This window comes from Coloeus monedula (assembly GCF_965178545.1).
Source record: "Coloeus monedula genome assembly, chromosome: 13".
NCBI lineage: Eukaryota > Metazoa > Chordata > Aves > Passeriformes > Corvidae > Coloeus > Coloeus monedula.
Genome location: NC_138793.1, coordinates 14,524,929 through 14,548,122, shown reverse-complemented (window position 1 = coordinate 14,548,122; position 23,194 = coordinate 14,524,929). Strand labels below are relative to the sequence as shown.

General features: G+C 48.5%; 2 protein-coding genes across 2 annotated transcripts; both read left to right on the top strand.

Moving 5' to 3' along the window:
* Positions 1-924: 924 nt before the first annotated feature.
* Positions 925-8,012, top strand: HERPUD1 (homocysteine inducible ER protein with ubiquitin like domain 1). The gene is made up of 8 exons (XM_082290169.1): positions 925-1,108; positions 2,461-2,538; positions 2,625-2,699; positions 3,741-3,862; positions 4,340-4,462; positions 5,068-5,406; positions 6,259-6,364; positions 6,972-8,012. Exons 1-8 carry the CDS (start codon positions 977-979, stop codon positions 7,137-7,139), a joined length of 1,143 nt encoding a protein of 380 aa, XP_082146295.1. The 5' UTR covers positions 925-976; the 3' UTR covers positions 7,140-8,012.
* A 5,794-nt stretch (positions 8,013-13,806) lies between these two features.
* On the top strand, positions 13,807-21,425 carry CETP (cholesteryl ester transfer protein; the record flags this gene model as incomplete). The annotated part of the gene is made up of 16 exons (XM_082289902.1): positions 13,807-13,951; positions 14,939-15,053; positions 15,840-15,974; positions 16,488-16,558; positions 16,982-17,069; positions 17,180-17,249; positions 17,537-17,597; positions 18,196-18,287; positions 18,526-18,705; positions 19,116-19,166; positions 19,509-19,676; positions 20,461-20,528; positions 20,648-20,690; positions 20,777-20,846; positions 21,171-21,256; positions 21,351-21,425. The coding sequence occupies 16 exons, from the start codon at positions 13,807-13,809 to the stop codon at positions 21,423-21,425; spliced, it is 1,518 nt and encodes a 505-aa protein (XP_082146028.1).
* Positions 21,426-23,194: the final 1,769 nt, after the last annotated feature.

Genomic DNA, 23,194 nt, shown 5'->3' with positions numbered 1-23,194 from the left:
GCCCTTTGGCTCGGCTCTTGCCCGGGAAGCCGCGGGGTGATGCATCCCCGTGGCAGAGTGTCTTTGCTGGTTTCTAAATCTGCTCTTGGCTGCAGACTCATCCGTGCCTTTGGGCAACAGGTCTGGCTGCCGAGGAATACTGAGCAGCTCCTGAAACACGCAGAGTCAATACCTGGTGCCAAGAGATAAACCCGACGTCTCACGTTCCTACGGTTCTGTTTTGAAGGACGCGAAAACCCCCTCCTGGTGCATCAGGATCATTACCACGGGATTTTTAGGCGCTGGATCGCATCTCACAGGAAGATGGGCATAAGGAGGAGCACTCAGAAGCTGCTGGTCCACATTTTTATGGCTTTTTATTTTTTGTCAGTAAAAATTTCATGAATTATTAATTTTCCCCAGCATCTCTGCACACTTCTTTTGGCTCCATCCAGAAGTTTGGTTTGTGTACCTGTACCCACAAAGCCCGCAGCAAACCTACACATCTCCGGTAAAATAACCACAGGAAAAAGGGGGTTATTTCACCGGGATCAGGCCGTGGATCCAGCACGTGCAGGGCTGTGCTGCTCCAGTGGGCGGAGGGGAGAGGGAAGGCGAAGCAAAGGATCCCTAAGAGCTGCGTTGATGCCGGAGGTGATGTGGTGGAGAGACGGAGGGAGGGAGAGAGAGAGGCACAACAGCGGTACCCCCCCGGCCATGGCCTCCGTCCCTCACGGCCGGGGCGGGGCGGGGCGGGGCGGGTCACGGTCGCCGTGGTGACGCATAGCCCCGCCCCCACCCGGCACCGCCCAATCAGCGCCTCCGTTTCCTCAAGGCGCCTCACGCGAGGCACCGTCCCATTGGCCCACGTGGAAGCCCCCGCCCCTGTCCCCGTCGCGGCCAATCAGCCGCAGCCACCGCGGCCCTGCGGCGGGGCGGGTCCCTATAAAAGCCTCGCCGGGAAGGTTTTGCAATCGCCGCCCGCCTCGCGCCCGCGATGGAGGAGCAGCTGTCGTTGCTGGTCCGGAGTCCCGCGCAGCGGCACCGCGACCTCCGGCTCCGCGCTGAGCCCGCCTGGACCGTGCGCCGGCTCAAGACCGAGCTGCGCCGGCTCCTGCCCGACGCGCCGGTGAGTGCGCCATCCTCTCTTCCCGCAGCCTCGCCGGGCGGGTCCCTCGCCGAGCGGGTCCCTGCGGGCGGCCTCGCCCGGCGGGTGGATGGGTGGTGGGCGCTGAGTCCCCGCGGGGCAGTGGCGGCAGCTGCCGTGGGGCTCTGGCGGGGCTCCGGGACCGGTACGTGCCCCCCGGGGTGTCCCGGTTGCGTCAGCCGCGCTTGGGGCGGGCTCGGGCTATTTTGGGACTTGTTTGTGGCCCGGCCGCGGTTAATCATTAACCGCCCTCCCGGGACGGCGCGTCCTGCAGGTGTGTGGGGACGTCAGCGCCCGCGGGAGCCCGCTGGCACCGGGCTGTGCCCGGGAGCAGCGCCCGGGCACCGCACCCAGCCGGGCAGCGGGCGGCCAAGGCCCTTCCTGGGGGGTTGAGGGCGTGTTCCCGCTGGACGGGAGGCACAGCGCTGTGCACGGCGGGGTGGCGGCGCTTGTGGGGATGAAATGCAGAAGTGTGACTTCCCCCTGAGCCGCTGGACACGAGAGCTGACGCGTGAGTGCTGCTGGATCAGCTGCGCTCAGTGTCCCGCTGCTCCCACGGGCAGTGCTCCCGCAGGAGGGTGTGTGGCCTTCACAGAATCAATAAACTTGGAAAAGACCTCCAAGATCATCAAGGTCAACCTTCGACTAAATGCTGCTATCCCTACTAAACTACATTGTGAAATGTCATGTCTATACTTATTTTTTGAAGAGTTCCAGGGATAGTGACTCCACTGCTTCTCTGGGTAGCCCATTCCAATGTTTAACCATTCCTTCACTGAAGAATTTTTCATAGTATCCAACTGGAGACTGCCCTGCAAACTTAAGGCTGTCACTAGTTGCCAGGGGGAAGGCCTGGTTCCCATGCTTTTGCCATGCTTTCCCTGAGAGTGTGGTGATCACCCAGAAACAGGCTCCATGTGCTTCCACCAGCTGCTGTGGGACAGCTCCTGATGAAGAGCTGCTGGGTCCCATCAGATGGGGTGTAACAGATTTACTTGACACCACCTCTGGTGCTGATCAGATTAGATGGAACTCCAAACCTCAGTTTCTAAGAAACATGAATGTTTTTGTTGGGACTGTAAAAGAGGCAGCATGTAACCAAGTTCTTTGCCCAAGGGACTTTGTATTCTTCTGCAGGTTTGGACCTCAGTAATAGCACACTTGGGCATTTAGTTGTTCTCATCACTTCAGCTGAGTTTAGATGTGCACAATTCCCTCTGCACCTTAGTGTGTGGGATACTCCTGGTTCCGTGCCTCTCTCCATCACTTGTAAGTTGTGTTGGTTAGTGCTTGGCAAAGCAAATAATCCTATTCTTTGTTTTCTTTCTTCAAAGCCTGAAGAGGACCAAAAGCTGATTTATTCTGGGAAGCTGCTGCTTGATCACCACTGTCTGGGAGAATTGTTGCCAAAGGTATAAAAAAGTATCTTTTATGATGTACTGCAATATATCCAGAGAAGTGATTTTTTTTTTTTAACAGATCATCCTTTATATTTCAGCAAGGGGAGCTGCATGCTCTTCATTTGGTGTACAACTTCAAGACTCCTGCAAATATGCAAGAAACCAAAGCAGAGGTAATTAGACTTAAGTTAATTCTGAATCTTGGGCTTGTAACTAAAAATGAGGAGTGTTGGATGGCCATTTTAAAGTTCCCTGTTACTGCAGGTTTTCCCTATTAGTGCAACAGCAGTATTGCTTTGTGATAATTTGTTTGGGAATGTGAGAATGTATTTGGATTAAGCTGAGTAAACAAATTGTGTCTACATTTCATCAGTAAAGATTCTCATGGCATCTGTTAAAAAATATCAGATGTAGTTGTGACCTGCTGCTCAGGGGAGAAATCCTTTCTGGTAAATTCAGTTTTATTAAATAGAATATGACTTGTCATGTCCCACGCACTCTTTTGGACAGATTGAGCTTGTGGTCAGAAGAGAGAAGCAGAGGGAAGTGGTTCTGATCCGTATGGGGAGGGAGGAAGGTTGAGAGCTACAGACACTTAAACTGCTCCCATTAATGACTCATCTTTGGCTTCCTCTCTACAGGCTCAGCCTTAGTGCTTGAGCTCGGTATGGACTGGTCTCAATTACAAATGGCCAAAACCCATTCTTTAAAGTGGCTGGGCAAAGGTTTCTACAGGTGTGTTCCTGTTGCCCATTATAGACAATGTGAGCAAACCCTACCCATGCCTGGTGGTTGCTAGATGGGAGCCAGCTTTGGCTGGATGTTGGACAGATGTATCACCACAGGACAGCTCTTCAACTCTGTGTACAGCAGTTTGTGCAAGCAGTACAAATTTGCCATAGGAAAAAACCAAAGTGTCTTTTATATTTTTATAACCAGATGGACACTGAATGTGTGCATAAGTAGCAAATACAGTATAGATCTTGTGAAAGGGAAGAGTAGATCAAATCAATCTTGCATCCAAGTTTTTTTGTTTCAGGAGCTTTACTGATAGAGTTGCTTGTGGCATGGTGCCCAAGAGCAGGGGCAGGACTGAGAGGTGCTGTGCAGGACTAGGTGTTAAAACAAGGGCATATTCTGTGGGGTGCAACCTTTTTGCATAAAGCGTGTGTGGTGTCCTGAGTAAACCTCACTGGCTGCATTCCTGTCTGTAGGTTAAAGCTGATCAGCCCAAGTTACCATCAGAAGCCAGGCAGGAATCAACTGTGTCTTCCTCAAGTGGTGGAAGATTGAGGAGCTCTTCAGGTGGCCACTCTTCAGCAGAAGCCAGTAATGGGTAAATACAATTTTATGTATATCTTTAAAGGTTTTTAAATGATGTGTTTGATGTCAGCTCCTTATGCCATATATACTGTCATAAGTCCATAGAGCATGGACCAATATGGTGAGGATTTATATAAAAGCTTTAGTGAATGTAGAATGATTTGGATTGGAAGGGAGCCTTAAAGGCTATCTAGTCCAACTCTCTGCCATGAGGGATGCTTTCCACTAGATCAGGTTGCTCTGTCCAACCTGGCCTTGAACACCTCTGAAAATGTGGCTTCTAAAGGAAGATGCACTGCTCTGTTAGTTGAAAATCTTCCCTTTATTCATGTGAGTAAAGGGATGCCTTTAATAATCTAGAAGGGGGAATTAATTTTGTAGTTGGGTGCACAAAATGGCAGAAGCTATTTACATTGTTCTGTAATAAATTACTCTTGCCATTTGTCCATGAATAGTGTTTGCTAATGAACGTGTTCAAATTTTGACCAAGGCTGGAAACAACTCAGCGTCCCTTCCAGAGTGTAGCTCCTGGCTTCTCTGCTTACACAACCTACAGCATGCTTCAGATGTCCTGGTTCCAGCAGATTTATGCAAGACAGTATTACATGCAATAGTAAGTGTTCTATTCCAAGCTGCCAGTAGGAAGTAGAAACTGTAATATGAGAAATTTGAGAGCTCCTGGCAATTCTTCCTCTTTTGATGATGCTTGGGGGCTTTTTCATCATAACTTGTGCTGAATGTTGTGGGAATGTACCCTGTACTGTGCTGCTCTGTTGCTGTTCAGGCCAGTGGTTCTGAATCTTGCCCATTGCATCTCTGATTCTCCATTGGGAGGGCAGGTGTCTCTAGAGTAAATCTGATCCTGCTGATGAGCCTTTGCTCTTTTTCTGACTGCTCAAAGTAGCATACAGCATTGACTGGAAATCAGTCATAGGTCAAGCTGAGACTTGCAGAAGGCTTTTACACTATCTGCAGATTGCTCTAAATATTTTTTTTTGAGTATAGACATTATAAAGGGAAAGGTGCCTGTTTTGACTTGTTGAAGTCACTATACAGCTGTTATGGGTAGAACTAAAACTTGGTTTTAACCCTTTTGTGGCATCTAGACTTGATGCTTTCTACTTACAAGTGATCTGACTCATAGACAGATTTTCAGGGCTTGTGTGAAGTGTGAAAGAATTTGACTAAGCCTCATTCTGTACTTTATTCTGTTTCCAGCCTGGCTTCTACTGCTGCATCTTCTGACCCATCCCATGCACAGCGTTCTCAGGAGATACCAGTGACACCTCCAGCTCCTCTCCCAGACCCATTTCCTGCCCAAAACCAGCCTGGAAACCAGAATGTTGCTGCTCAGGTTAATGCAGTGGTTGACCAGAACTTGAGGATGAATGCCCAAGGGGGGCCCCTCATGGAGGAAGATGAGGAGGGTGGCAATCGAGACTGGTTGGACTGGCTCTACTCAGCAACGCTGTTATATGTTTTTGTCAACATGGTCTATTTCTACTCCAGTATCAGCAGACTCCTCCTCGTTATGGGTGGCACTGTTCTGATGTATCTGTAAGTGTATGGTGTTAATATTTGCTGTTCAGAAGGGTTTCACAGAAGTACTGAGCTCTGTGCTGTGCTCAGCTCCCTGGCAGCTGAGCTTCATAGGACTCTTGGACCGACCTGGAAAGGGAAAACCACTCCTCCATATTCTGGTATAACTTAGTATTTAGAAAAAAGAGAATGATGCCTATGCCTGGATTAAATGAAGAATGTGGCTGATCTCACTGGGGCTTTGCAGTTTCTGGTGTGGCTCTCTAGTTCAGAAAACTGCTTGAAACTAAAGTAACGCCTGTTGTAAAGCTCTAGCAACTCAGCAGCATAGAGCAGACCTGTAGGTTCCATGTAGAAAAGACAGTTATTTGTTGGGAAACAAGTGGTTGAAGTCTGGAAAGAGGGTCTCACACTTGCTGTTTCATGCATCCATGCAGTTTTTCTGCTGTGTTGCACTTCTGGAGAGAAGACCAGGCTGAACTGAAAGGAGTGTCCTGAACTGCCTTTGAACTGCTCTGGGTGGGGGGATATAATTAGGATAAACACACAGTAATGATAATGGACCCTCAGCTGCCATGCTTGGGATGTCTTATCTGAGAAAGATAATCTGTCCTCCAAAATTCTTTGAGCACCTGTGGAACAAGTGACTTAGGTCTCTGAATTATGGGTCTAGGTGTTAAAACTGGAGCAGCTCTTCCAACATCTATGTAGACTGGGAGAGTGAAGGTTAATTGTTCCACTGGAACTCCTTAAATTTTACTGTTGCTAGTTGCCACCAGCTCTGAGCAGTCAGATATGCAGCTGTTGTGTAACAGGATGAGTAATGTTGAAACAGCATTAATTAATTAATGAACCTGTTGCCTTCCCCAGGCACCATGCTGGATGGTTCCCATTTAGACGAAGACCAGTTCAGCCCTTCCCAGGCAATGTTCCTCCTCAAGCTGCTCTAAACCAGGACCAGAACAATAACTTACAGGTATTGTTTTGCTATATTTTTAAACCATGAAACCCTGTGAAGTTTTGCTTTTGGTTTAATAATTGTGTAGTAGAAAAAACTTTTTCTTGGAACTTCTGTAAGAGCCTGTCTTCCATGGGGGAATAATTGCCACCTGAGTCCTTCATTCACGTAGCAAATTCCTTTCTTCTACAAAATATTTCAGGCTGAATGTTACCTTTTAGCTGCTTCTGTCCTTTAGGAAGTTGTAATGGCGGGTGGTCTGTCACAGGCTGGAACTGAGGGCAGGGTTCAGGCTACACCTCTGTAGGATTTGGGTCTGGAAGAAGTCTGAGTCTTTGATTTCAAGCTGACAGTTCTGATGCCGATGAAAGTTAATTAGCTGTAAATACATAATTCACATGATCTGGTGCTTGATGGCTGTCCTGGACAGTGTTCTTGCTCACCAGTGTGAGCTAACCAGTACTGCCAATGTGCAGCTTGGGTTTTTGACTTTGTATCTGGGGCTACTTGAAAAATTTTGTATTCAAACAGTGACATTTGGGAAACAAAAACACACAGTTTGATGCCTGATTTTTCTAATGTATTTCTGAAATTCTCCTTTACCAAAAATGCTTTATTTTGGCAGGGGGAAAATGGAGGCAGAACAAATGAGTCTGAGATGCTTCCTGATGAGGGACAGGCTTTCCAAGAACTGCAGCAGGCCAACCCTTCACTCATGAGCACAGCGTGGGTTTTTTTCAAGACTTTCTTTGCATCCCTCCTTCCAGAAGGGCCTGGACTGACCCGCAACTGATTTGTCACCAATCTGCTTGTCTGGAACTGCAGTGGACACCTGAGAGAACTGGATACCAACTCCAGACCAGGCATGGAAAGGGATGGCACTTCCTCTAGCTTTCACTGACCAAGCAAATAAAGCTGCAAGAAGCCTTACATCATTACAGCCTAGAGACTGAGATGCTTGTCCTCATTGCAAAGAACTTTGTTGCATAACATTTATTAGGTATCTATGTAGAGGCTTGGCATTGTGGACTTGTGCACTAAAGGCACAGGCTCTGAGTGGGTGTGCAAAAATGTTAGGGAAGCAAATTGCTTCTTCTGTGCAATGTGATTCCTGTTGGAATGTTTCAAATGCTATTTTAATTACACTGAGTGTAGGACCTCAAAGAAAAATTGCTAGATATGCATTAGCAGATTTTTAGGAAAGATCTATTGTTAAATTGCTTCAATATTTTAACTTTTCTTTGTAAATATTTTCCTATGAAGAATGTATTGTGCAATCTACTTGTTGGACAAAGTTGAGGACTAAGATTCAGTGATGTGGATAAGCAATTACCTCAGTGGAGTTGTGGACTAAATTTCATATTGCCAAATTCAGATAGTTTAAATTCAAGACTTAATTCCCCCTGCCCTTGCCCCTTCCCCCTGTCCCCCTGCCAAATCATGGGGGAAGAGTGTGTTCAGGTCTAAATAAATTTAGCAAAAACTTACGCAAAATGTAAACTTCTTCACTGCTTTTGGATGCAAAGTTAAAGCAGTCTAATTCCTGTATTCAACTTTGCCTTCTCACTCCAGTGCAACTCTCTTGTATTACTTCATTGTGTTCCCTTTAGTTTCTGATATGGTTAAGGGCTGTTATTGCAATAAAATTCGCAGGCATTTATATCCACACTTGTATATATCCTCTACAGCAATCAGAAGACTACCTGTGCAAAGCACAGCATGTGCTCTTGCCTGGTTTTTATTGAAGTCATGATGAGGGAGTTGGGATATGAGGGGAAAAGGTGCTTCCAGAGCTTTAAACTCAGTTCCTTGCCCAGCTGTGTTCCTCAGCAGCCTTTAGCAGGTAAAGTGCTTTGGGTAGCTTGGAGTTTGTTTTGCTTGTGGAAAGCTGCTAACAGAAAGGTTGTGGACATCTTGAAATGGGTAATTGTGTAGATACTTGGAAAGTTGGACTCCTTGAGCCCTGCTTGTGATGCCTGGTGGAGTTGTAACACTCCCTTGGCTCAGGGCTTTAATTTGGCTTGCAATGTGATGTCTAAGAACAGCTGCCTCTGCTGGAACTTGTCATTCTTTTCCTCTGCTGCCTGCACTTGGCAAGACAGTTTGTTTAGGAGTGTCTTGGCAGGGCCAGCACACATCAGTTGGGACAAGCAGTTGTAGCAGGTAATGTTGATCTTGCCACTGCAGATCAGACTGGTGTAGGACATGGTTTGTTGGTGTTACCTGTGGAAGCAACCTAATCATGGTGGTGTTTTTATTTGAGCAAATTCCTTTCCAGGCTTGTTTTTCTGCCATATCTTCAGTTTGCTGGAGACTTGGAGGATGAGTAGGACAGTGGTAAAATAGTCTAACTATTTAGAATAAAATAATTAGGAGGTCAGTTTTGTTACCACAGATATATCCTGCATAAGCCTTTGAGGATGTTCCTGGAGGAGGTGTCCACTTTTTCTTGCCTTGCTAATGCTCTGGTGCTGCTCTGGGAATTGCAATCCCTGAACAAAGGTGTCCCCAGGCTTTTGCACCCTCGCAGTCTGTGTCTCTGTCCCTGTGGTAGGCACAGGGTGGGTGCCAGGTGACAGCCATTCCCCCACCCCAGACACAGCTGCAGCTCACACAGCAGCTGCACCCTGAGCTGCTGCACTGGGTGTGTTCCTTATCAAGGGTGTTTTGTCAATCAGGAATTTTTCTCCCTCAGAGTGTAGCAAACCATCACTTGGGTGTCTTGGCAAAATGCCTAAATTAACTGAGCTGTGCCTGTGTTTGGACTTAGCAGGAGAGGGCAGTTCCTGGCAGCCAAAAATAAACTGGTTTGGTATGGTTGAGGCAGCAAGTACATAAGTGCTGGATTACTTGTGAAATCTCTAATCTGAAAATTTATCAGAGACAGCAAAACATCTGTTGTCTTAGGCTTTTGCTGTTTCCAGGAGCAGGCACATGGGTTTAGAACTAGTTGAGAAACTAATGAAGTGTAGCTAATGCCACTGCAGGGATACAGTGGGAATCCTGGACCTTTGAGAACATTTTCCTCATGGCTCTGCCACTGGGGTGGAGGGGAGCCATGACTGCAGCAGAGGACACATCATGTGGAAGTAAACCCTGTGTAATCCTGTAGAGGCAGCTGCCAGTGATGCACCCAGGCAGGAGCATTGGGATGTGAGGGAGCAGTGCCTGGCTGAGAGCTCCAAGCACCTGTGACTGAGCCAGCCTGGTGTTATGAGGAGTTGGGTGGCCCTGACCAGTGGAGGCCTCTGGTCACCCGAGGCAGCCTGGGAGCAAGCATGGATGAGTGAGGCATGAAAGGATCTGAGGCAGTTCAGCTTGGAGGGATGTTAATGTAAACAGTGAGGTATGTAAGGAGGGATGGCAAGGAAGGGGAGAGAGCCTGGATGCCAGCTGTGGGTGACAGTGAGCATGGCCCTGAAGATGAGGGAATCCAGATTAGACATAAGGAAAACATGAGCCTTGAATATTCCAGAGCAGGACTGCAAGAGCAAGACTATCCCCTCTGCTGGGACAGAAGTTGCAGAGACCAGAAGGGGCCTTGAGGCTGTGGGTTTAGGAGGCTGAGTTTGCCTTGGCTCACGCTTCAAGCTCAGATTCTGCTGCTGGTTTAGCTCCTCTGCATGCTTGTGAGAGGTGCTGTGTGCAGATGTGCTGGAGCAGCACCGTGCCTGTTCAGCATGTGTTGTGCTCCTGAGAGCAGGCAGGTAGTGGCAGTGAAAGTCCTCTGAAGGTCCACAGGGTGGCAAAGTGAGCAGCAGGATAAAGCCAGTTCCTCTGCTGCTGTGTCCCCTGATACACTCTGGCAGCTGCTCCTGGTTGAGAGCAGTTCTCTGTCCCCACTGAGAAACAAGTCAGGGAGAAATGTACAATCTGTTTTTCTCAGACACCTTTGTTCTTGTTGTGGAAACTCCTAACAGGCTGCTTTCTTGGGGAGCCACTCAAGTCCTGTTTGTCACTACGGATATGGTCCTGTCCTCAGCTCCTGGAACATAAATCTCATGGGAATGAGGTTGCTGCTGAGCAGATAAGCTGGCGATGGTGGTGTGTTTGTTTGTGTCTGGTTTCCACTTTTCTCAGAAGAGCTGTTTCACTTACGCACTTGCTTGCCTGTTGTCCCTGCTCTCAGCAGCCAGAGCCATCCCAACAGCTCTGCCTGTGTCCAGCTGAGTGTTACAACCTCCCTCTGGTCTTTGCCCTGTGATCCATTTCTAGCTGTGGGATTTTCAAAGCAGTGCACACAATCCGTGTCTCCTCAGAGACCATCCCAGCTCCTCCCCCACTGTGTTACCAAACGTGCCAACTGCATCTTCATCACCTCCCTCCAGCCCTTCTGCTGCATAAGAATAGCTCTTGAAATGTCTGCTAGTGTTTAATGTGGTGTGAATTTCGAATGGAATGATATCATGGAGGTGAATCAGTTCTGGTGTACAGCTGGGTCACAAAGCTTCAGTGAGGGCCTTGAGGGTCAGTTCATGTTCAGCTGCTTGCCTGGGAGGGTTGGACAAATCCTGGCTTCTGCTTAGTGGCCTCCCCAGTTTCTTATAGCAGCACTGAAAGTTGTATTTGCTGCTCTTTCAGTGCAGATTTGGCAGTGCAGGGTCAGTGCCACAGAAGTACAGCTGGCTGCACTTCCAGCTCCAACCTAGCTGCCCTGGGCACCCTCAGCTGCGAAAAGCCTGGGCTGACTTAGGGCCACCTGTGTGTGCCAGCTTATTTTTTCTTTTTAGAGGTTGTTATGGATGATACCGGTACAGAAGAGAAGGAATTGAGCTGACTTCAGGGGAATTTGGAGTTGCAGTGGGTTAGCCATTCCCTGAGGTCAGGACATTACCCAGGGAGACTCCTTGAGGCTGAGACCCCTCACTTTATCATGTGATTGTGGATTCCCGGTTACTCTTGCTTTCTAAAATTTTGAGACCTCTTGAGTAACTAGGGTAGTACCAATTTCATTTGGCATCACAAATCTGTATTCAAATGTTGGCATAGATTTAATTTATTTAACTGGTTTATAAAATATTAATATTTTAATTAACATTTGAATATGTTATTTGTCTCAATTTTATAAACCTCTAGGACAGATGGGAGCAGCAGTCTTTGGGGTGACCCCCCTGCCATCCCAGGGCTGACCTGCTGTGTGAATTCTGGCAGTGGGGCTGGGGCCCATCCTGCTGACGGGTGCAGCCAGGGTACCTGGAAGGCTCTCTCAGGAAGCATCTGCAGGGTAACACCAAATGCTTTGGTCAATGCAGCACAAAGATTAATGGCACTGTGATGTACCTCTGCCCTGGACAACGTGGGGATAAACAACCCCAGTTACAGGACAGCCCTCAGCTAGGTGGTGAGTACATGTGTGCGTGCATGGCCTTCAGATAAAGCCTTACACAGCAAATATTTATCAAAACATCTTCCAGCATCCCCTTTGCAGCTTGGGTGCTTAATTTTCTTTGGGGTTTAAAACCTGCCCTACCTCCTGCTAGCCAAAATTAACCTTTCCTTAGGCTTTTAAATCTGACCTGACTTGTCCTAGCCTGACCTTGCACTGGGAGGAGGGTGGGCTGTGGTGTCCCTGCTGCCCTGGCCTCTGTCTGGTTACTCCAGGACAAGGATGCTCACAGCATCTCTGTGTTCCACATGCTTTTGCTATTGTAGGCAGAAAGTCTCCAGCCTTCCTGTTCCCACTGGAGGTCAATGCCCGGCAGTTCCCTGTCCTCCTTTTCTCTGAGCTCTGGTTGTCTGCTGACAGCAAACTCTGGGGCAGTGCTGGGGCAGGGGAGCTGGGCTGTAAGGGGCCTGTGGATGCACTGGATCTACCAGGACCAGCACAATGGGTCTGGGCTCTTGGGCTTTCTGCCTTTATCTACCCTGGGACACTGGTGACAAATACCTTTGTATGAAAATGCCCATTTTCCCTTTCCTCCAGGCTGATGTGAATTGCTGCCCTGGGCAAAGAGGTGGTTGTGGCCTCCTGGGGCCTGCAGGATTCCCTCTGTGCCGGATGTTGGCCACTGTGCCCACACCCCTTGAACTGAGAGCTGTAGGGCAGAAAATAGAGCTGCTAGATGGTTAAATCCTCTTGAATTCAATCCTTTTGTAACATGCCCATGCTCTTTGCAGCTGCCCTGGGAAGAGCTCTCCCAGCCAGGGCAGTGGGGATGCCACGGCAGCTGAGATGATGCCATGTGGGAGCTCTGCTGCTCAAACACCTGCTGTCCTTGTGCGTTGTGTTTCCAACAATTAGCTGTTCATTTATAAAGCACTTTGGGCTGGCAGCAGGCAGCCTGTCCACAGCCACCATGCTGCTCTCCTGGAGAAGCCAGGCTTCCCTCGGCGGGTCAGTGACCGTGAGTGCCTCCCGCAGGGTACCCGAGGCCATTCACTTCCTCAACTCAGGAAGAAAACAACACGGCAGGGTGGGGGCTGCTGGACTGCGGGGTCCCCGCAGGAAGTGTGCTCACCCTGCACAGGGAGAGGAGGGAGGCTGGCATCTTGTCTTGCTCAGGGGGTTGAGGGTGCTCCTGCAGCACTGCAAAGTTCTTATCTGTCCTTCTCCATCAGTCTTTGCTGGCAGAAAGATTCACAGGAACCTGTGTTGTGAGCCTCCTGGCTGAAGTAACCCCACTCTGTTTTATCCTGGAGTTTGTTTTGGGGTTGGGATGGGCCCCAGCAGCACAGCAGAGGTGTGGGAGGACAGCAGCATACAGAGCACAGGTGTGTGCGTGGAGTGGATATGAACTTGGGTCTCTCATGTTCCCCAAATAGCAGCTGAGAGTCTGGGTGCACGAAAAACTTCACCTTAGTGGGATTTTGCCCATCTGGATGGTGGCAAATAAGATTTTCAACTGATCCAGCCAAGAGGCAGAAAACATCCTAGTCTTATGGTCATAAAGCTTTGCAGCGATGTGGGAGATAGGGGTTCACCCAGTGGTAGCAGGAAGCACCCTCTTCCCAGGAGTGTGCCTCTGTTTCCCCACAGTGTGTATAAAATCAGTGGAAGGGGGAGCAGTTAATTATGTAGGTCCTTTCAAACAGGGCTTTGCTGGGGAATTACTGCAGGAATGCAAAATAAGGAATATTTCTGCATGAAGAAAAAACTGTGAACTGGCTTGAGGCAGCATGTGAGGCTGCTGCCTCGACTTTATCCTCTTCCAGTCTCCATCCCCCTCCAGCTTTTTCCACCCACCCTGGTAACTCATGTGTAACTTTAACATGAGTTAAAGCAGTCTTGGCAGGAGCACCAAGCCCTGCAGCCCAAACTCCTGCCGAGGGAGGAAGGCAGTGTGCGACATGAAGGGTGTTAAGGAAACTATAGGAAGATTAGGAAATGTGTGATGAATTTTGATAAGTGGAGGAAGCAGGTCATGTCCTGCTTCGAGTGGGCTCTGCTGGGGGTATGAAAGCAGCCTCTGCCTCTGCCAAGAACCACTTGGTCTCATCAGTGCTCTCTGCTCTTGCTGAAGATGTGCTGGGCTGGCAGGATGATGCTGGGGACCTTCAGCATCTTGCTAGTGCTGGTCCACGCAGCAGCAGCGTGTGATTTTGGGCCCTTCCCCTACAGAGCCACAGGGATCGTCTGCAGGATGACCAAGCCCGCGGCATTGCTGTGTAAGTGCCTGCTCTTTGGGGCTGTGTTTGCCCCATCTCTGCCAGAAGGTAGTGACAGATCAGCCAAGTGAGGGGGTTTCTTGCTTCTCTGTCTCTTGTGTAAACACCTGCCTGGGAGCACAGGTTAAAGCATGGGCACCTGATCTGAACAGGCAAAGGAATTTGAAAATTGTCCCCCACCCCTCTCCTCAGCCCCAGGGTTTAGTGCTGTTGCTGTTGGGGCTCGGCATGATGAAAGAGCTTGAATAAATGTGTGTTTGATTTCTCTCCTCACTGCAATCTCATCCCTTGGGGTCGCTGTGCAGAAGTGGGGAAATGTTCTCTGCTGCTGTGGGCTTTTTTGCAAGGATTTGGGAGTTTTGCAGGTGGGGGAAGAACTTAGTTCTTCTGTGGAGGGTAGGATCAGCTGTGTCCTGTCCCATCCAACAGTGGTACATGCAGAGAAAGATGTATTCATGCTGGACCAAACTAAGAGATGGTATTTCTGGAAGGAAAAACCATGTACAAGCATGTGCCTGAGGCTGAGGCTGGAATGGGCTGGATAATGTCAGGAAAATGGGCACAGAAACTTGAGTATCAGAATTTTTTCTTTGTAGACCCAAGAGCTGACTGCAATACAAGTAAGCAGCTACAAAGCAAAGCACTGGGGTAAAGTCAACAGTTTATGTGGTGTCAGGATGAGCACAGCCTTGACCTTTCCAAAATCTGCTCCTGAGGTGTGTGAAAGCTGGCCATGATTCCCTGGAATCAGTTCCTGCGGATGGCTGTCGAGCCACATGTGCTGTTGTCTCTTGCTGCCATCAACTGTTAGAGTTAGGGAATTTTAATTTTTTAATTTACTCTGAAACTACTTCTAAGTGCTTTCTTAATCTAATGGACACGCCTCAGATAAAAGCCTTCGGTAGTGCTTTAATCCAGAGTGCGGATCTGGTTTGCAGCCAGCAGAGGTTGCAGTTTGACATCTTTGCCCTTTTCTTCCACTGACAGTGAACAAGGAAACGGCCCAGGTCATTCAAGCAGCCTTCAGAAATGCCAAATTCCCAAACATCACTGGGGAAAGGTCCATGCGGCTCCTCGGCCGGGTGGCTTATGGGCTGACCAAGTGAGTATCTCCACGTCTCTGTGCCAGGGGAGGTGATGGGAGAGAGAGTGGAACAGAAATGGGCCTTGGAGGGAGCTTTGATCCAGCAATTCCTGGTGAAAGCAAAGGTCTGGACTGGGACAGACACACTTCTGGGTCTAAGTCCTGCTGACAATTTGCATGTCAAGCTTTAGGCTGCTGCTGTGCTATTTAAGAGTTATTTTATTTTTCCAACTGAGTGGGCAGGCAGCAAGGCAGCGTGTAGAGCTCATTTTGGACAATGGGGATGGGCAGGAATGTCCCTGTGGGCTGGGGCACCTGTGGCCACCAATGACAGATGGTGCCCAGTGCACATTGAGAGGCAGAGGGGACCCATCCAGGGCTGCCAGAGCCACCCCTGTCAGCAGGATGTCACTTGGCTGTGCCTTGTGACAAACCAGGCTGGGTGTCGCTGTGTTACTCATTTTTATTTTGGGACCACAAACTCAGTGGTGCATTCCCAGAACAGACTTCCTGCCATGACCATGGCTGCACAGAGCTCTGCAATAAAACAGGGCTGCATTGCTCCATGTTTCCTGTTTAAAGCATTTCACAACCTTGTGTGCAAATATTGTGAGGGAGGCACAGTCCACAAAGGCTGAGCAAAAGCATCACTGTCACTGTCCTTGTGCCTGGCCCTGGGATTTGCAAAAGCTCTGGAGTCTGGCATGGGTCCCTCAGAGATCCCATTCCTCAGGAATAAACCTGTCCTGCCCAATCACAGAAAACAGCTCTGGGTTGGGAACAAACTGTGTTTGTTGTTTCTAGCATCCAGGTCAATGATTTGTCCATAGAGAGGAGCCAGGTGGAGCTCAAGGAGGACAATGCCATTCACATTGCCATTAAAAACGTGACAGCCTTGTTCAAAGGGACCCTCACCTATGGCTACGCCGGGGCCTGGTTGTAAGTACCTGGGTCTGGGGGCTGCTGAACCCCACAGCCCAGTTCCTGCTGCTGCCCGTGGGACTGGCCCATGACACAAGTAAAAGTGAGGGGGCTGCACTTCCCAGTCTCTCTGGCAATTGCAGCACTGATGATTGCCTGAGACAGGATTTTATACTCTAGCAGAGCTGCTGAGCCCCATCACTGCTCTGCTCATCTTGCTTTCTGCCTTTCTGTCCTCACCTTGCATGACGAGACCAGATGGCCTAAGCATATGAGTTGACTTCTTCCCTCCCCTTCACTTCTCTGTAAAGTCTGACTGGATAAAAAGGGGAGTTTAAAGCTCCTAAGTGCCATGAAGGCAGCAGTTTGCAATGATTTAAAGCCAGAGTACCTGAGATGGGCTGTGGTATGCTGGGGGTTTGCCCACTGCAGGGCAAGGACTGATGGGAGAGGTGTTATAAAATCCACATCTGTCGGGGAGAAGCTGCTCCTGGCACAGGTTCCTAAATCTCCTCTCTTCTGCCATTATAGTTTGCAGCTTTTTCATTCAGTTGATTTTGAAATTGAGTCTTCCATTGACCTCCAGCTAAGCATCAAACTGAGTGAGTATGTTGCAATGCCCAAACTTTTTGCAGTACAACTTAATTCCCTCCTTGCTCTGGTTTGTGGGTTACATGTACTCTTCAGGTTCTCCTGGGTCATGGTAGGGGACAGCTGAGTCTCTGATGGCAGGAGCTAGGGCAGCTGGCAGGTATCCAGATGCAGTATGAAGAAGGGTGCCTGGTAGACCAGCTCAGCTGGAGCTGTGAGCAGAAACCCTTGATCCAGGTGCAAGGGTAGCCACATCTGCCCTGACTTGGCAGGGTCTGGAATCTTTTGGAAACATACCCTGGAGATGTGGGGAACCCTGGCTGGCCCTCTGCAGTGATGCCCTGCTCCAGGCCTGCAGTGTCTGCAAAGTGCACTCGTCCTTCTCATCTGAGTAACAAATAATTTGTTTTTCTTTTTCCTTTCGTCCCATGCAGCGTGCCAAAAGGACCAAGTGGTTCCTGATGCCTCAGGCTGCTACCTGACTTTCCACAAACTCACACTTCACCTCCAAGGAGACAAGCAGTGAGTCTGCCCCCTTTCAAAATGTAGATTTGTGGTCCCCCTGCCGGCCCCTACTCACCCAAATGAGCAGAGCACAGGTGGTCCTTGACTGTGCTCCCTGTCTTACACAGACCTGGCTGGCTGAAGCAGCTCTTCACGGATTTCATCTCCTTCACTCTGAAGCTTGTCCTCAAGAGGGAGGTAAGATCAGCTTGGGGACAGAGGAAAGCTCTGTGTAGCTTTGTAAGCCACACATTTTTCTTGCCCACAAGACAGTAGCAGTGTAACGTTAGTGCTCATGAAAAATAAGAGAAATAAATTGAATCCACAAAAAAAAAGAAAGCTTGGACAAAGTGAGAGGTGTTGCTGACCCTGAGGCTGCTGGACTCTGACCAACAGCCCCCACATCTCAATGAGGTTCAGCTCTGCCCTACAATCCAAAATCCTACCCCTTTCCCTAATTTTTGCCCCTTCTTCTCCTCATGTAGGTGTGCAAGGAAATAAATGCTGTTTCTCAGATGCTGACAAATTTTATACTTGATTTAGCAGGTAAATATTCCTGTTCTTTCTGCTTTCTGTTTTTGTGTGCAGCTTTTCATGTTTGAGCCCCAACAGAGCAGTAGCCACATCCATCAAAAATGTCCTTCTGAAATGTATATGGGATCCCAAGCCCTTAGACAGCAGCAAAATAAACCTTGGTAATGTTATGTTTGGAATTTTCTGCATCAGGTTGATCTTCAAGGGTGATTGCACAGATTCAAAGATACATTTCAATTCATAAGGAATTTCTCTTTCAGTATGTACTGGCCAGCTGTGCAGGATACTGCAGGACCAACGTTAGCTAGAACAGGAGCATGCACTACAGTATTAGGGATGAGATATCAGAGTATCAGGAGGTTTTCCCAGTCCCAAATACCAGGGAAAAGGAGTGGAATGTAAAACTGAGCATAATTATTTCCCAGTGAAGAAATGGAGACGGTGAGCTGTATTAGGATCAGCACTAGCATCCAAAGGAGTGGGAACCTTTGTCCCATCCCTGTGTCCTTTATAACTCCCAGTCACCTGTACCAAGTCCTAAAAGCAACTGTCACAAGCTCTGCTTAAGGTCCTATTTCTGATGTGAGGTTTCTGTGTTTCCTTCCTGCAGCCGATTTTGTCCGGGATAAGGATATCATTGTTGATATCTCCCTTGCATCAGATCCTGTAATTAAAGCAAGCTACATAGAATCCCATCACAAGGTGAAGTAACCCAGGCTGCTCAGAAATGTTTCCTGGCCGTGGTGTGCTCTGGAGGGCTTGGAGAGGCTGGTTCCATGGGGCTGTGCCGTGCTGTGGCACTGCAGCCTGGGCTGATGCCAACCTGCTACCTGCTCTGTGTCCAGCCAGGCCTTTGCCTTGCAATGGAAATGCAGGTGTTGACTTTTTGTCCTGTCTCCCTGCTGCTTGCTGTGGCCAACACACTTGTTATCCTTTACAGGGCCTTGTCCTGTACAGGAACAACTCCAGCGTGCTCAGTGACTCTGTTTTCTCCCCGTCACTGCTGACCGAGTCCCGAATGCTCTACTTCTGGTTCTCTGAGCACAGCCTCAGCTCTCTGGCTTCAGCAGCTTTCTTAGATGGGCAACTGGTGTTGAACTTCACAGGGGAGAAATTGCAGGTGATTCCCAGAGGGGTACCCTCCTTACCTCATACATCATGTTCTGGGGAGAAAGAGAAAAATTCACTAAATGCCATGTTTTGGTGAGAGCTGGTTTCTGTAGAACATAGAAATGTACAGTCAGTCACTGCATGTGATCCTGAAATTAGTGCCTCATCAGGAGTGTGCTCCCAGGCAGTGTTATTCCCTTCAGTGATAATACCAGCTGACAGAAACCTTATCTGCTGAATTGTAAAGGGATGTGATTTTCTGGGGGGGCACTGAAAAGCGTGAGACCTGGGGGAGTTCAGCCATGACCTGCACTGGGCACAGGCCCCATCTCAGTGCTCTGGCCTGTCCAGCCTGCACCAGGGGCAACCATAACCTCGTCTTTTGTTTTTCCACAATCTGTTTCTGGTTTGTTTCTGAAGGAACTCTTTGAGATGGAAGACACAGAAGTGCAGCGGAAGGCAGTGCAGATGGTAACTTTTTGTCTTATTCAGAATATTGTATGTCAAATGAGGAAATTTCACATGGATTCTGTTGCATTGTAATAACTTGGGTCCCTCCTTTGACAACCTGAGTCTTGGGTGGGCCTGATGGAGAAAAACAGGGGCTGATGGAGAAGCAGTTTTGCTTTGCAAGGAGGATTATTTCTCCATCTTCCATGCTGGCACAATTTCCCTGAAACCTGGGTGGGTTATTGGGCTTGTAAGAAGAGAAGGAGGAACTGGGGACTGCAAAAGGAATGCAGCTGTGTGGCAAGTTGGCAGGAAATTGGTATGGAAAAAGCCTGACTCATCTGCTGCTCCTTACTTGACCAGGTTTTTCAAGGCACATCCTATAATGACTCTGTGGCCAAGGTGTGGAGTCTCACCCAGCCCCAGATTTCCCCTCAGCCTGAAGGGACAGTCGTGAGCTCCTTGGTAGCAGTGGAGGTCAGCATCCTTCCTGCAGGAGAAGAACCCCTGGTGGCTCTGTACATGGAGCAGGTCAGTTCTTGCACCTCCTGACTGTGCAGACCTTGGGACAGGCTCTGTCCTGAGTCAGGACCATTCCTGGTGTGCAGGGACAGCAGTGGCAGGGAGTCCTTTGGGAAGGGTGGGTGGCTAAACCACGGGAGGCGGATAAGGCAGATCAGTTTCTTTTAACATTCTCATCTGTTCCTTAGACATTTGAGGCTGGGAATGATGGTGGTGACCATGTTGGCCCTCTATTAGGCCAGCCCACTATCAGGGTGCAAGGTGGTCAAAGCAGCAGAAAGCTCTGATGAGCCCCCATTAACATTTATTTGACACAGGGTAGTGTCAGTGAGATATTTTAGGAGAGAATGGAGGCACCATGGGAATGTATTTATTTTGAAATCTCCTTGTTCCCAAATTCTAGCTCTGGCCTCCACTTAGAGGATAGTTGTGTCTGAAATGGAGATGCAGCTCTGAAGAATGTGAAGCTCAAAATATAACCTTTTCCTCACAGAGAAACACCACCTCACACAGCAATTTCCATCCTTACACAGGACTTGGTTCACAAAATAGCAAAAGTCCAGTGGATGAGCCATCCTGGAGCCCCAGAGACTGAGGCTCTGGGCCTGAGGGGGGAGTTTGTTGCATGCAAGTGGAGAAGGAAAATGCTGGCCTTCTCTAGCAATACCTGGAGGTAAAGCCAAAAGGACGTTGAACTCTGGCTTCTAGAAAACAACCCAAAATGTCCAAATGCAGTTCCCTCCTATAAGGAAAGATTAGCTAAGCCTCTACTCTGCTGCTCTTCCCTCTGCAGGAAATCACAGTCACTATCCAAGCTGCCTATGAAGAAAAGAAACTCATTTTGCAGCCTGTGGACTCCAGGTTGGTACTGTGGTCTCTTGAGAGTTGCCTCTTTTGTCCCATATTTAAGAGCAGCACAAAAAGAGGATCTCTGCAGATCTTAGTGACTTTTCTTCCCCTTTTTCCCCCCTTCCCTCCAGTATAGAGATTAAAGTGTTTAAATGTACAGCTGATCCAAGCGGGGTAAGTCCGAAAAAAAGTATTCTCTAAGTTATTTGGGACTAAATGATGTCTTTAAAGCATTTCTGTACTAATTTTCTGGTTTTCAGAAGGACCCATCCATACAAAGGTTCCTGCAGAACATGATCTTGGTTGCTGGCATTCCAGAAGTAACTTCAAGTGAGTTTTCCTTTTGGGGAAGTGCCAACCTACTCCATAAATTGTCTAACATCCCATCTCCTAAACCTGAGCACTGAAAAAATACATCAGTAACACTGACAACTGGGAAGGGGGGAACCACGTTAATGTTTTGAAATGCTGCCAGATTCACTTGGGGAATGAGGAGCCCTTTGTAAATGGCTGAGAAAGGAAAAGTGAGTTTTCTGTCAGGCTGAAGGTTGTGGGGCATTGAGGCACAATTAGCTTTTGGCAGTAGGCAGCACATGATGAGCAGCAAGCCAGGATGGACGTCCCTGTAACTGGATGTGTTTGCTGATTCCATAGGTATTGGATCAGCTCTGACTTCCCTGATGAACAGCAAAAGGCTCGATCTTTTTGATATCATAAATCCTGAGATCATCACCAGAAAAGTAAGCAGAGCTCAGAACTGCCTGGCCCTCAAAGCCCTCTTGGGAGTGTGGCATGAACTAACATAGTATTTTCTGTTCTTTCCCTACTATTTAGGGATATGTAATTGTCCAGCTTGACTTTGGCTTCCCAAGTCATTTGCTTCTTCATTTTCTTGAGAAAAGTTTGTAGAGCTGATCCCTTCACAGAAGAGCACAGAAACTTGTGTACAACCAGAAAGATTGTGTCTGAACCAATTAAAAGACAAGCTGATTTAAATCAGTTTTGATTGAATTTTATTTCCTTTTTCTGAGAAACATTCTAGGCTCTGTACAAATGTACTTACATGGAGACTTTCTTCTGCAAAGATTTTGAAGTCTGCACCTCAATCCACACTACTTTTTCAGGATCTTTAAAGGGCTTGTGTGCTTAGGAGTCAGGGCTGGGTTCCTGAAGTGCGCAGGCTTTCGGTTAGCGCCCTCATAAGGCAGCAGAAATGGGTTTTGCCACCGTTTGGCATCTCTGTTGTTACATTTTGGAAATACAGCACCTTTTGTGCTCATCCTAGGTTTCACTTCTGCCAAGAGTCTCCTGACGTTGACAGAATCCAGCAAGTCAAATGATATTACCAAACTCCAAGTAAGCTCAGAACCAGTAATGCTAAAAGACCTGGATATGGCTGAAAAAAGTAAACAGGATGTGAATTTGCAGTGCAGTACAATAACAGAGAGAGATCTTGTGCCCAGGGTAATTTCTTTACAGACCCTGGTGGCTCTGTGTAGAGCTCCAAACTGATAATGCCCATGTTGAGCCAGTGACAGCAAAGATGAGAAAAGCAATGAAAATTATAAGGAAACCAAAGAGATTATAAGAGAAAGTGTAAGTGTCTAGTCAGGCAGCAAGTTCCTGTTCCTTTCTACTACAGTGCAATAATTTATCTCAAGTGGCTGAGTTATTTTCCTGTACCAGATCATGCTTCTCTTTTTTTGTCTTGGAGGAGATCTTCGGTGACAAATCCAACACCTGTAATAGTGATCACATAAACAAAGGTAGAGATGATGTTCTCCTCCCCCACAGAGCAGTATAAAAGTATTAAAGTTGGTCCCAGAAAGAGGCTGCTAGCAGGATGGGCTCTGTTTCCTGAGCTCCTTGGGCATGGTGGTTGCTCCCTCTGCATTGCCATGGATGTCCTCCCTGGGGGATGAGCCAGGTCCCTCTGACCTGCTCCTCTCTCACCCACAACACCAGAGGCACTTCCTTCTTCTGCGTGACTGCTGAGCTGAACATCCCTTCAGTGGTCCTGGCGTCCAGGCTGGTGGGGGAGGAGGCTGGAAGGGGCTCAGTGCCTCCATGGCAGCCAAGGAAGGTCTGACCCAGCTGTGTCCATGAAACACCAGGAGCCGAGGGGTACCAGAGGTGTGATGCTGTGGTGTGGCTGACTGTGGCCTGGAAGAAGCCCTGGTATAGTGGGCAGTTTTCTACCTCCCTTTCCACCCTGTTCCCATCGCTGCCTCTGCCAGCTATTTCAGTGCCAACTATTTCAGTACCAGCTAAGGGCTTGTCCATGTTCCCTCCTGCTCTAAAGCCACCACTGCTCAGGTGTTTTCACTCCCTGCATGACAATATCTGCTGAAGACCATGGGACTTGGCTTCTATCAAGCCACAGTGCTTTGGTTGTCCTAAATGACACTCCCCACTAGAGGGGTGAGTATTAATAAAAAGGAAATGTCAGAAAAAAACCCACCTTTTTTCTGCTTTTGAGGTGCCTTGCCCCTCTGGGTGTATTCAGTGGGGACTGGACTGGGCTGCCCTTCCATGGGGACGAAGGAGGGCAGTGGAGCTGGGAAAGGATCGGGAGCAGAAGTTTCATGAGGACCAGCTGAGGGAATTGGGAGGATTCAGCCTGGAGAAAAAGAGGCTCAGGGAGGAGCCACTCTACAACTCCCTGAACGGAGGGTGGA

What these genes read in the sequence shown, in the direction of transcription:
- HERPUD1 (XM_082290169.1), top strand. Translation starts at nt 977, where the DNA reads ATGGAGGAGCAGCTGTCGTTGCTGGTCCGGAGTCCCGCGCAGCGGCAC. An exon ending in GGCTCCTGCCCGACGCGCCG is followed by an intron (nt 1,109 to 2,460) that starts GTGAGTGCGCCA and finishes CTTTCTTCAAAG; the next exon opens with CCTGAAGAGGACCAAAAGCT. An exon ending in AGACAGTATTACATGCAATA is followed by an intron (nt 4,463 to 5,067) that starts GTAAGTGTTCTA and finishes TTCTGTTTCCAG; the next exon opens with CCTGGCTTCTACTGCTGCAT.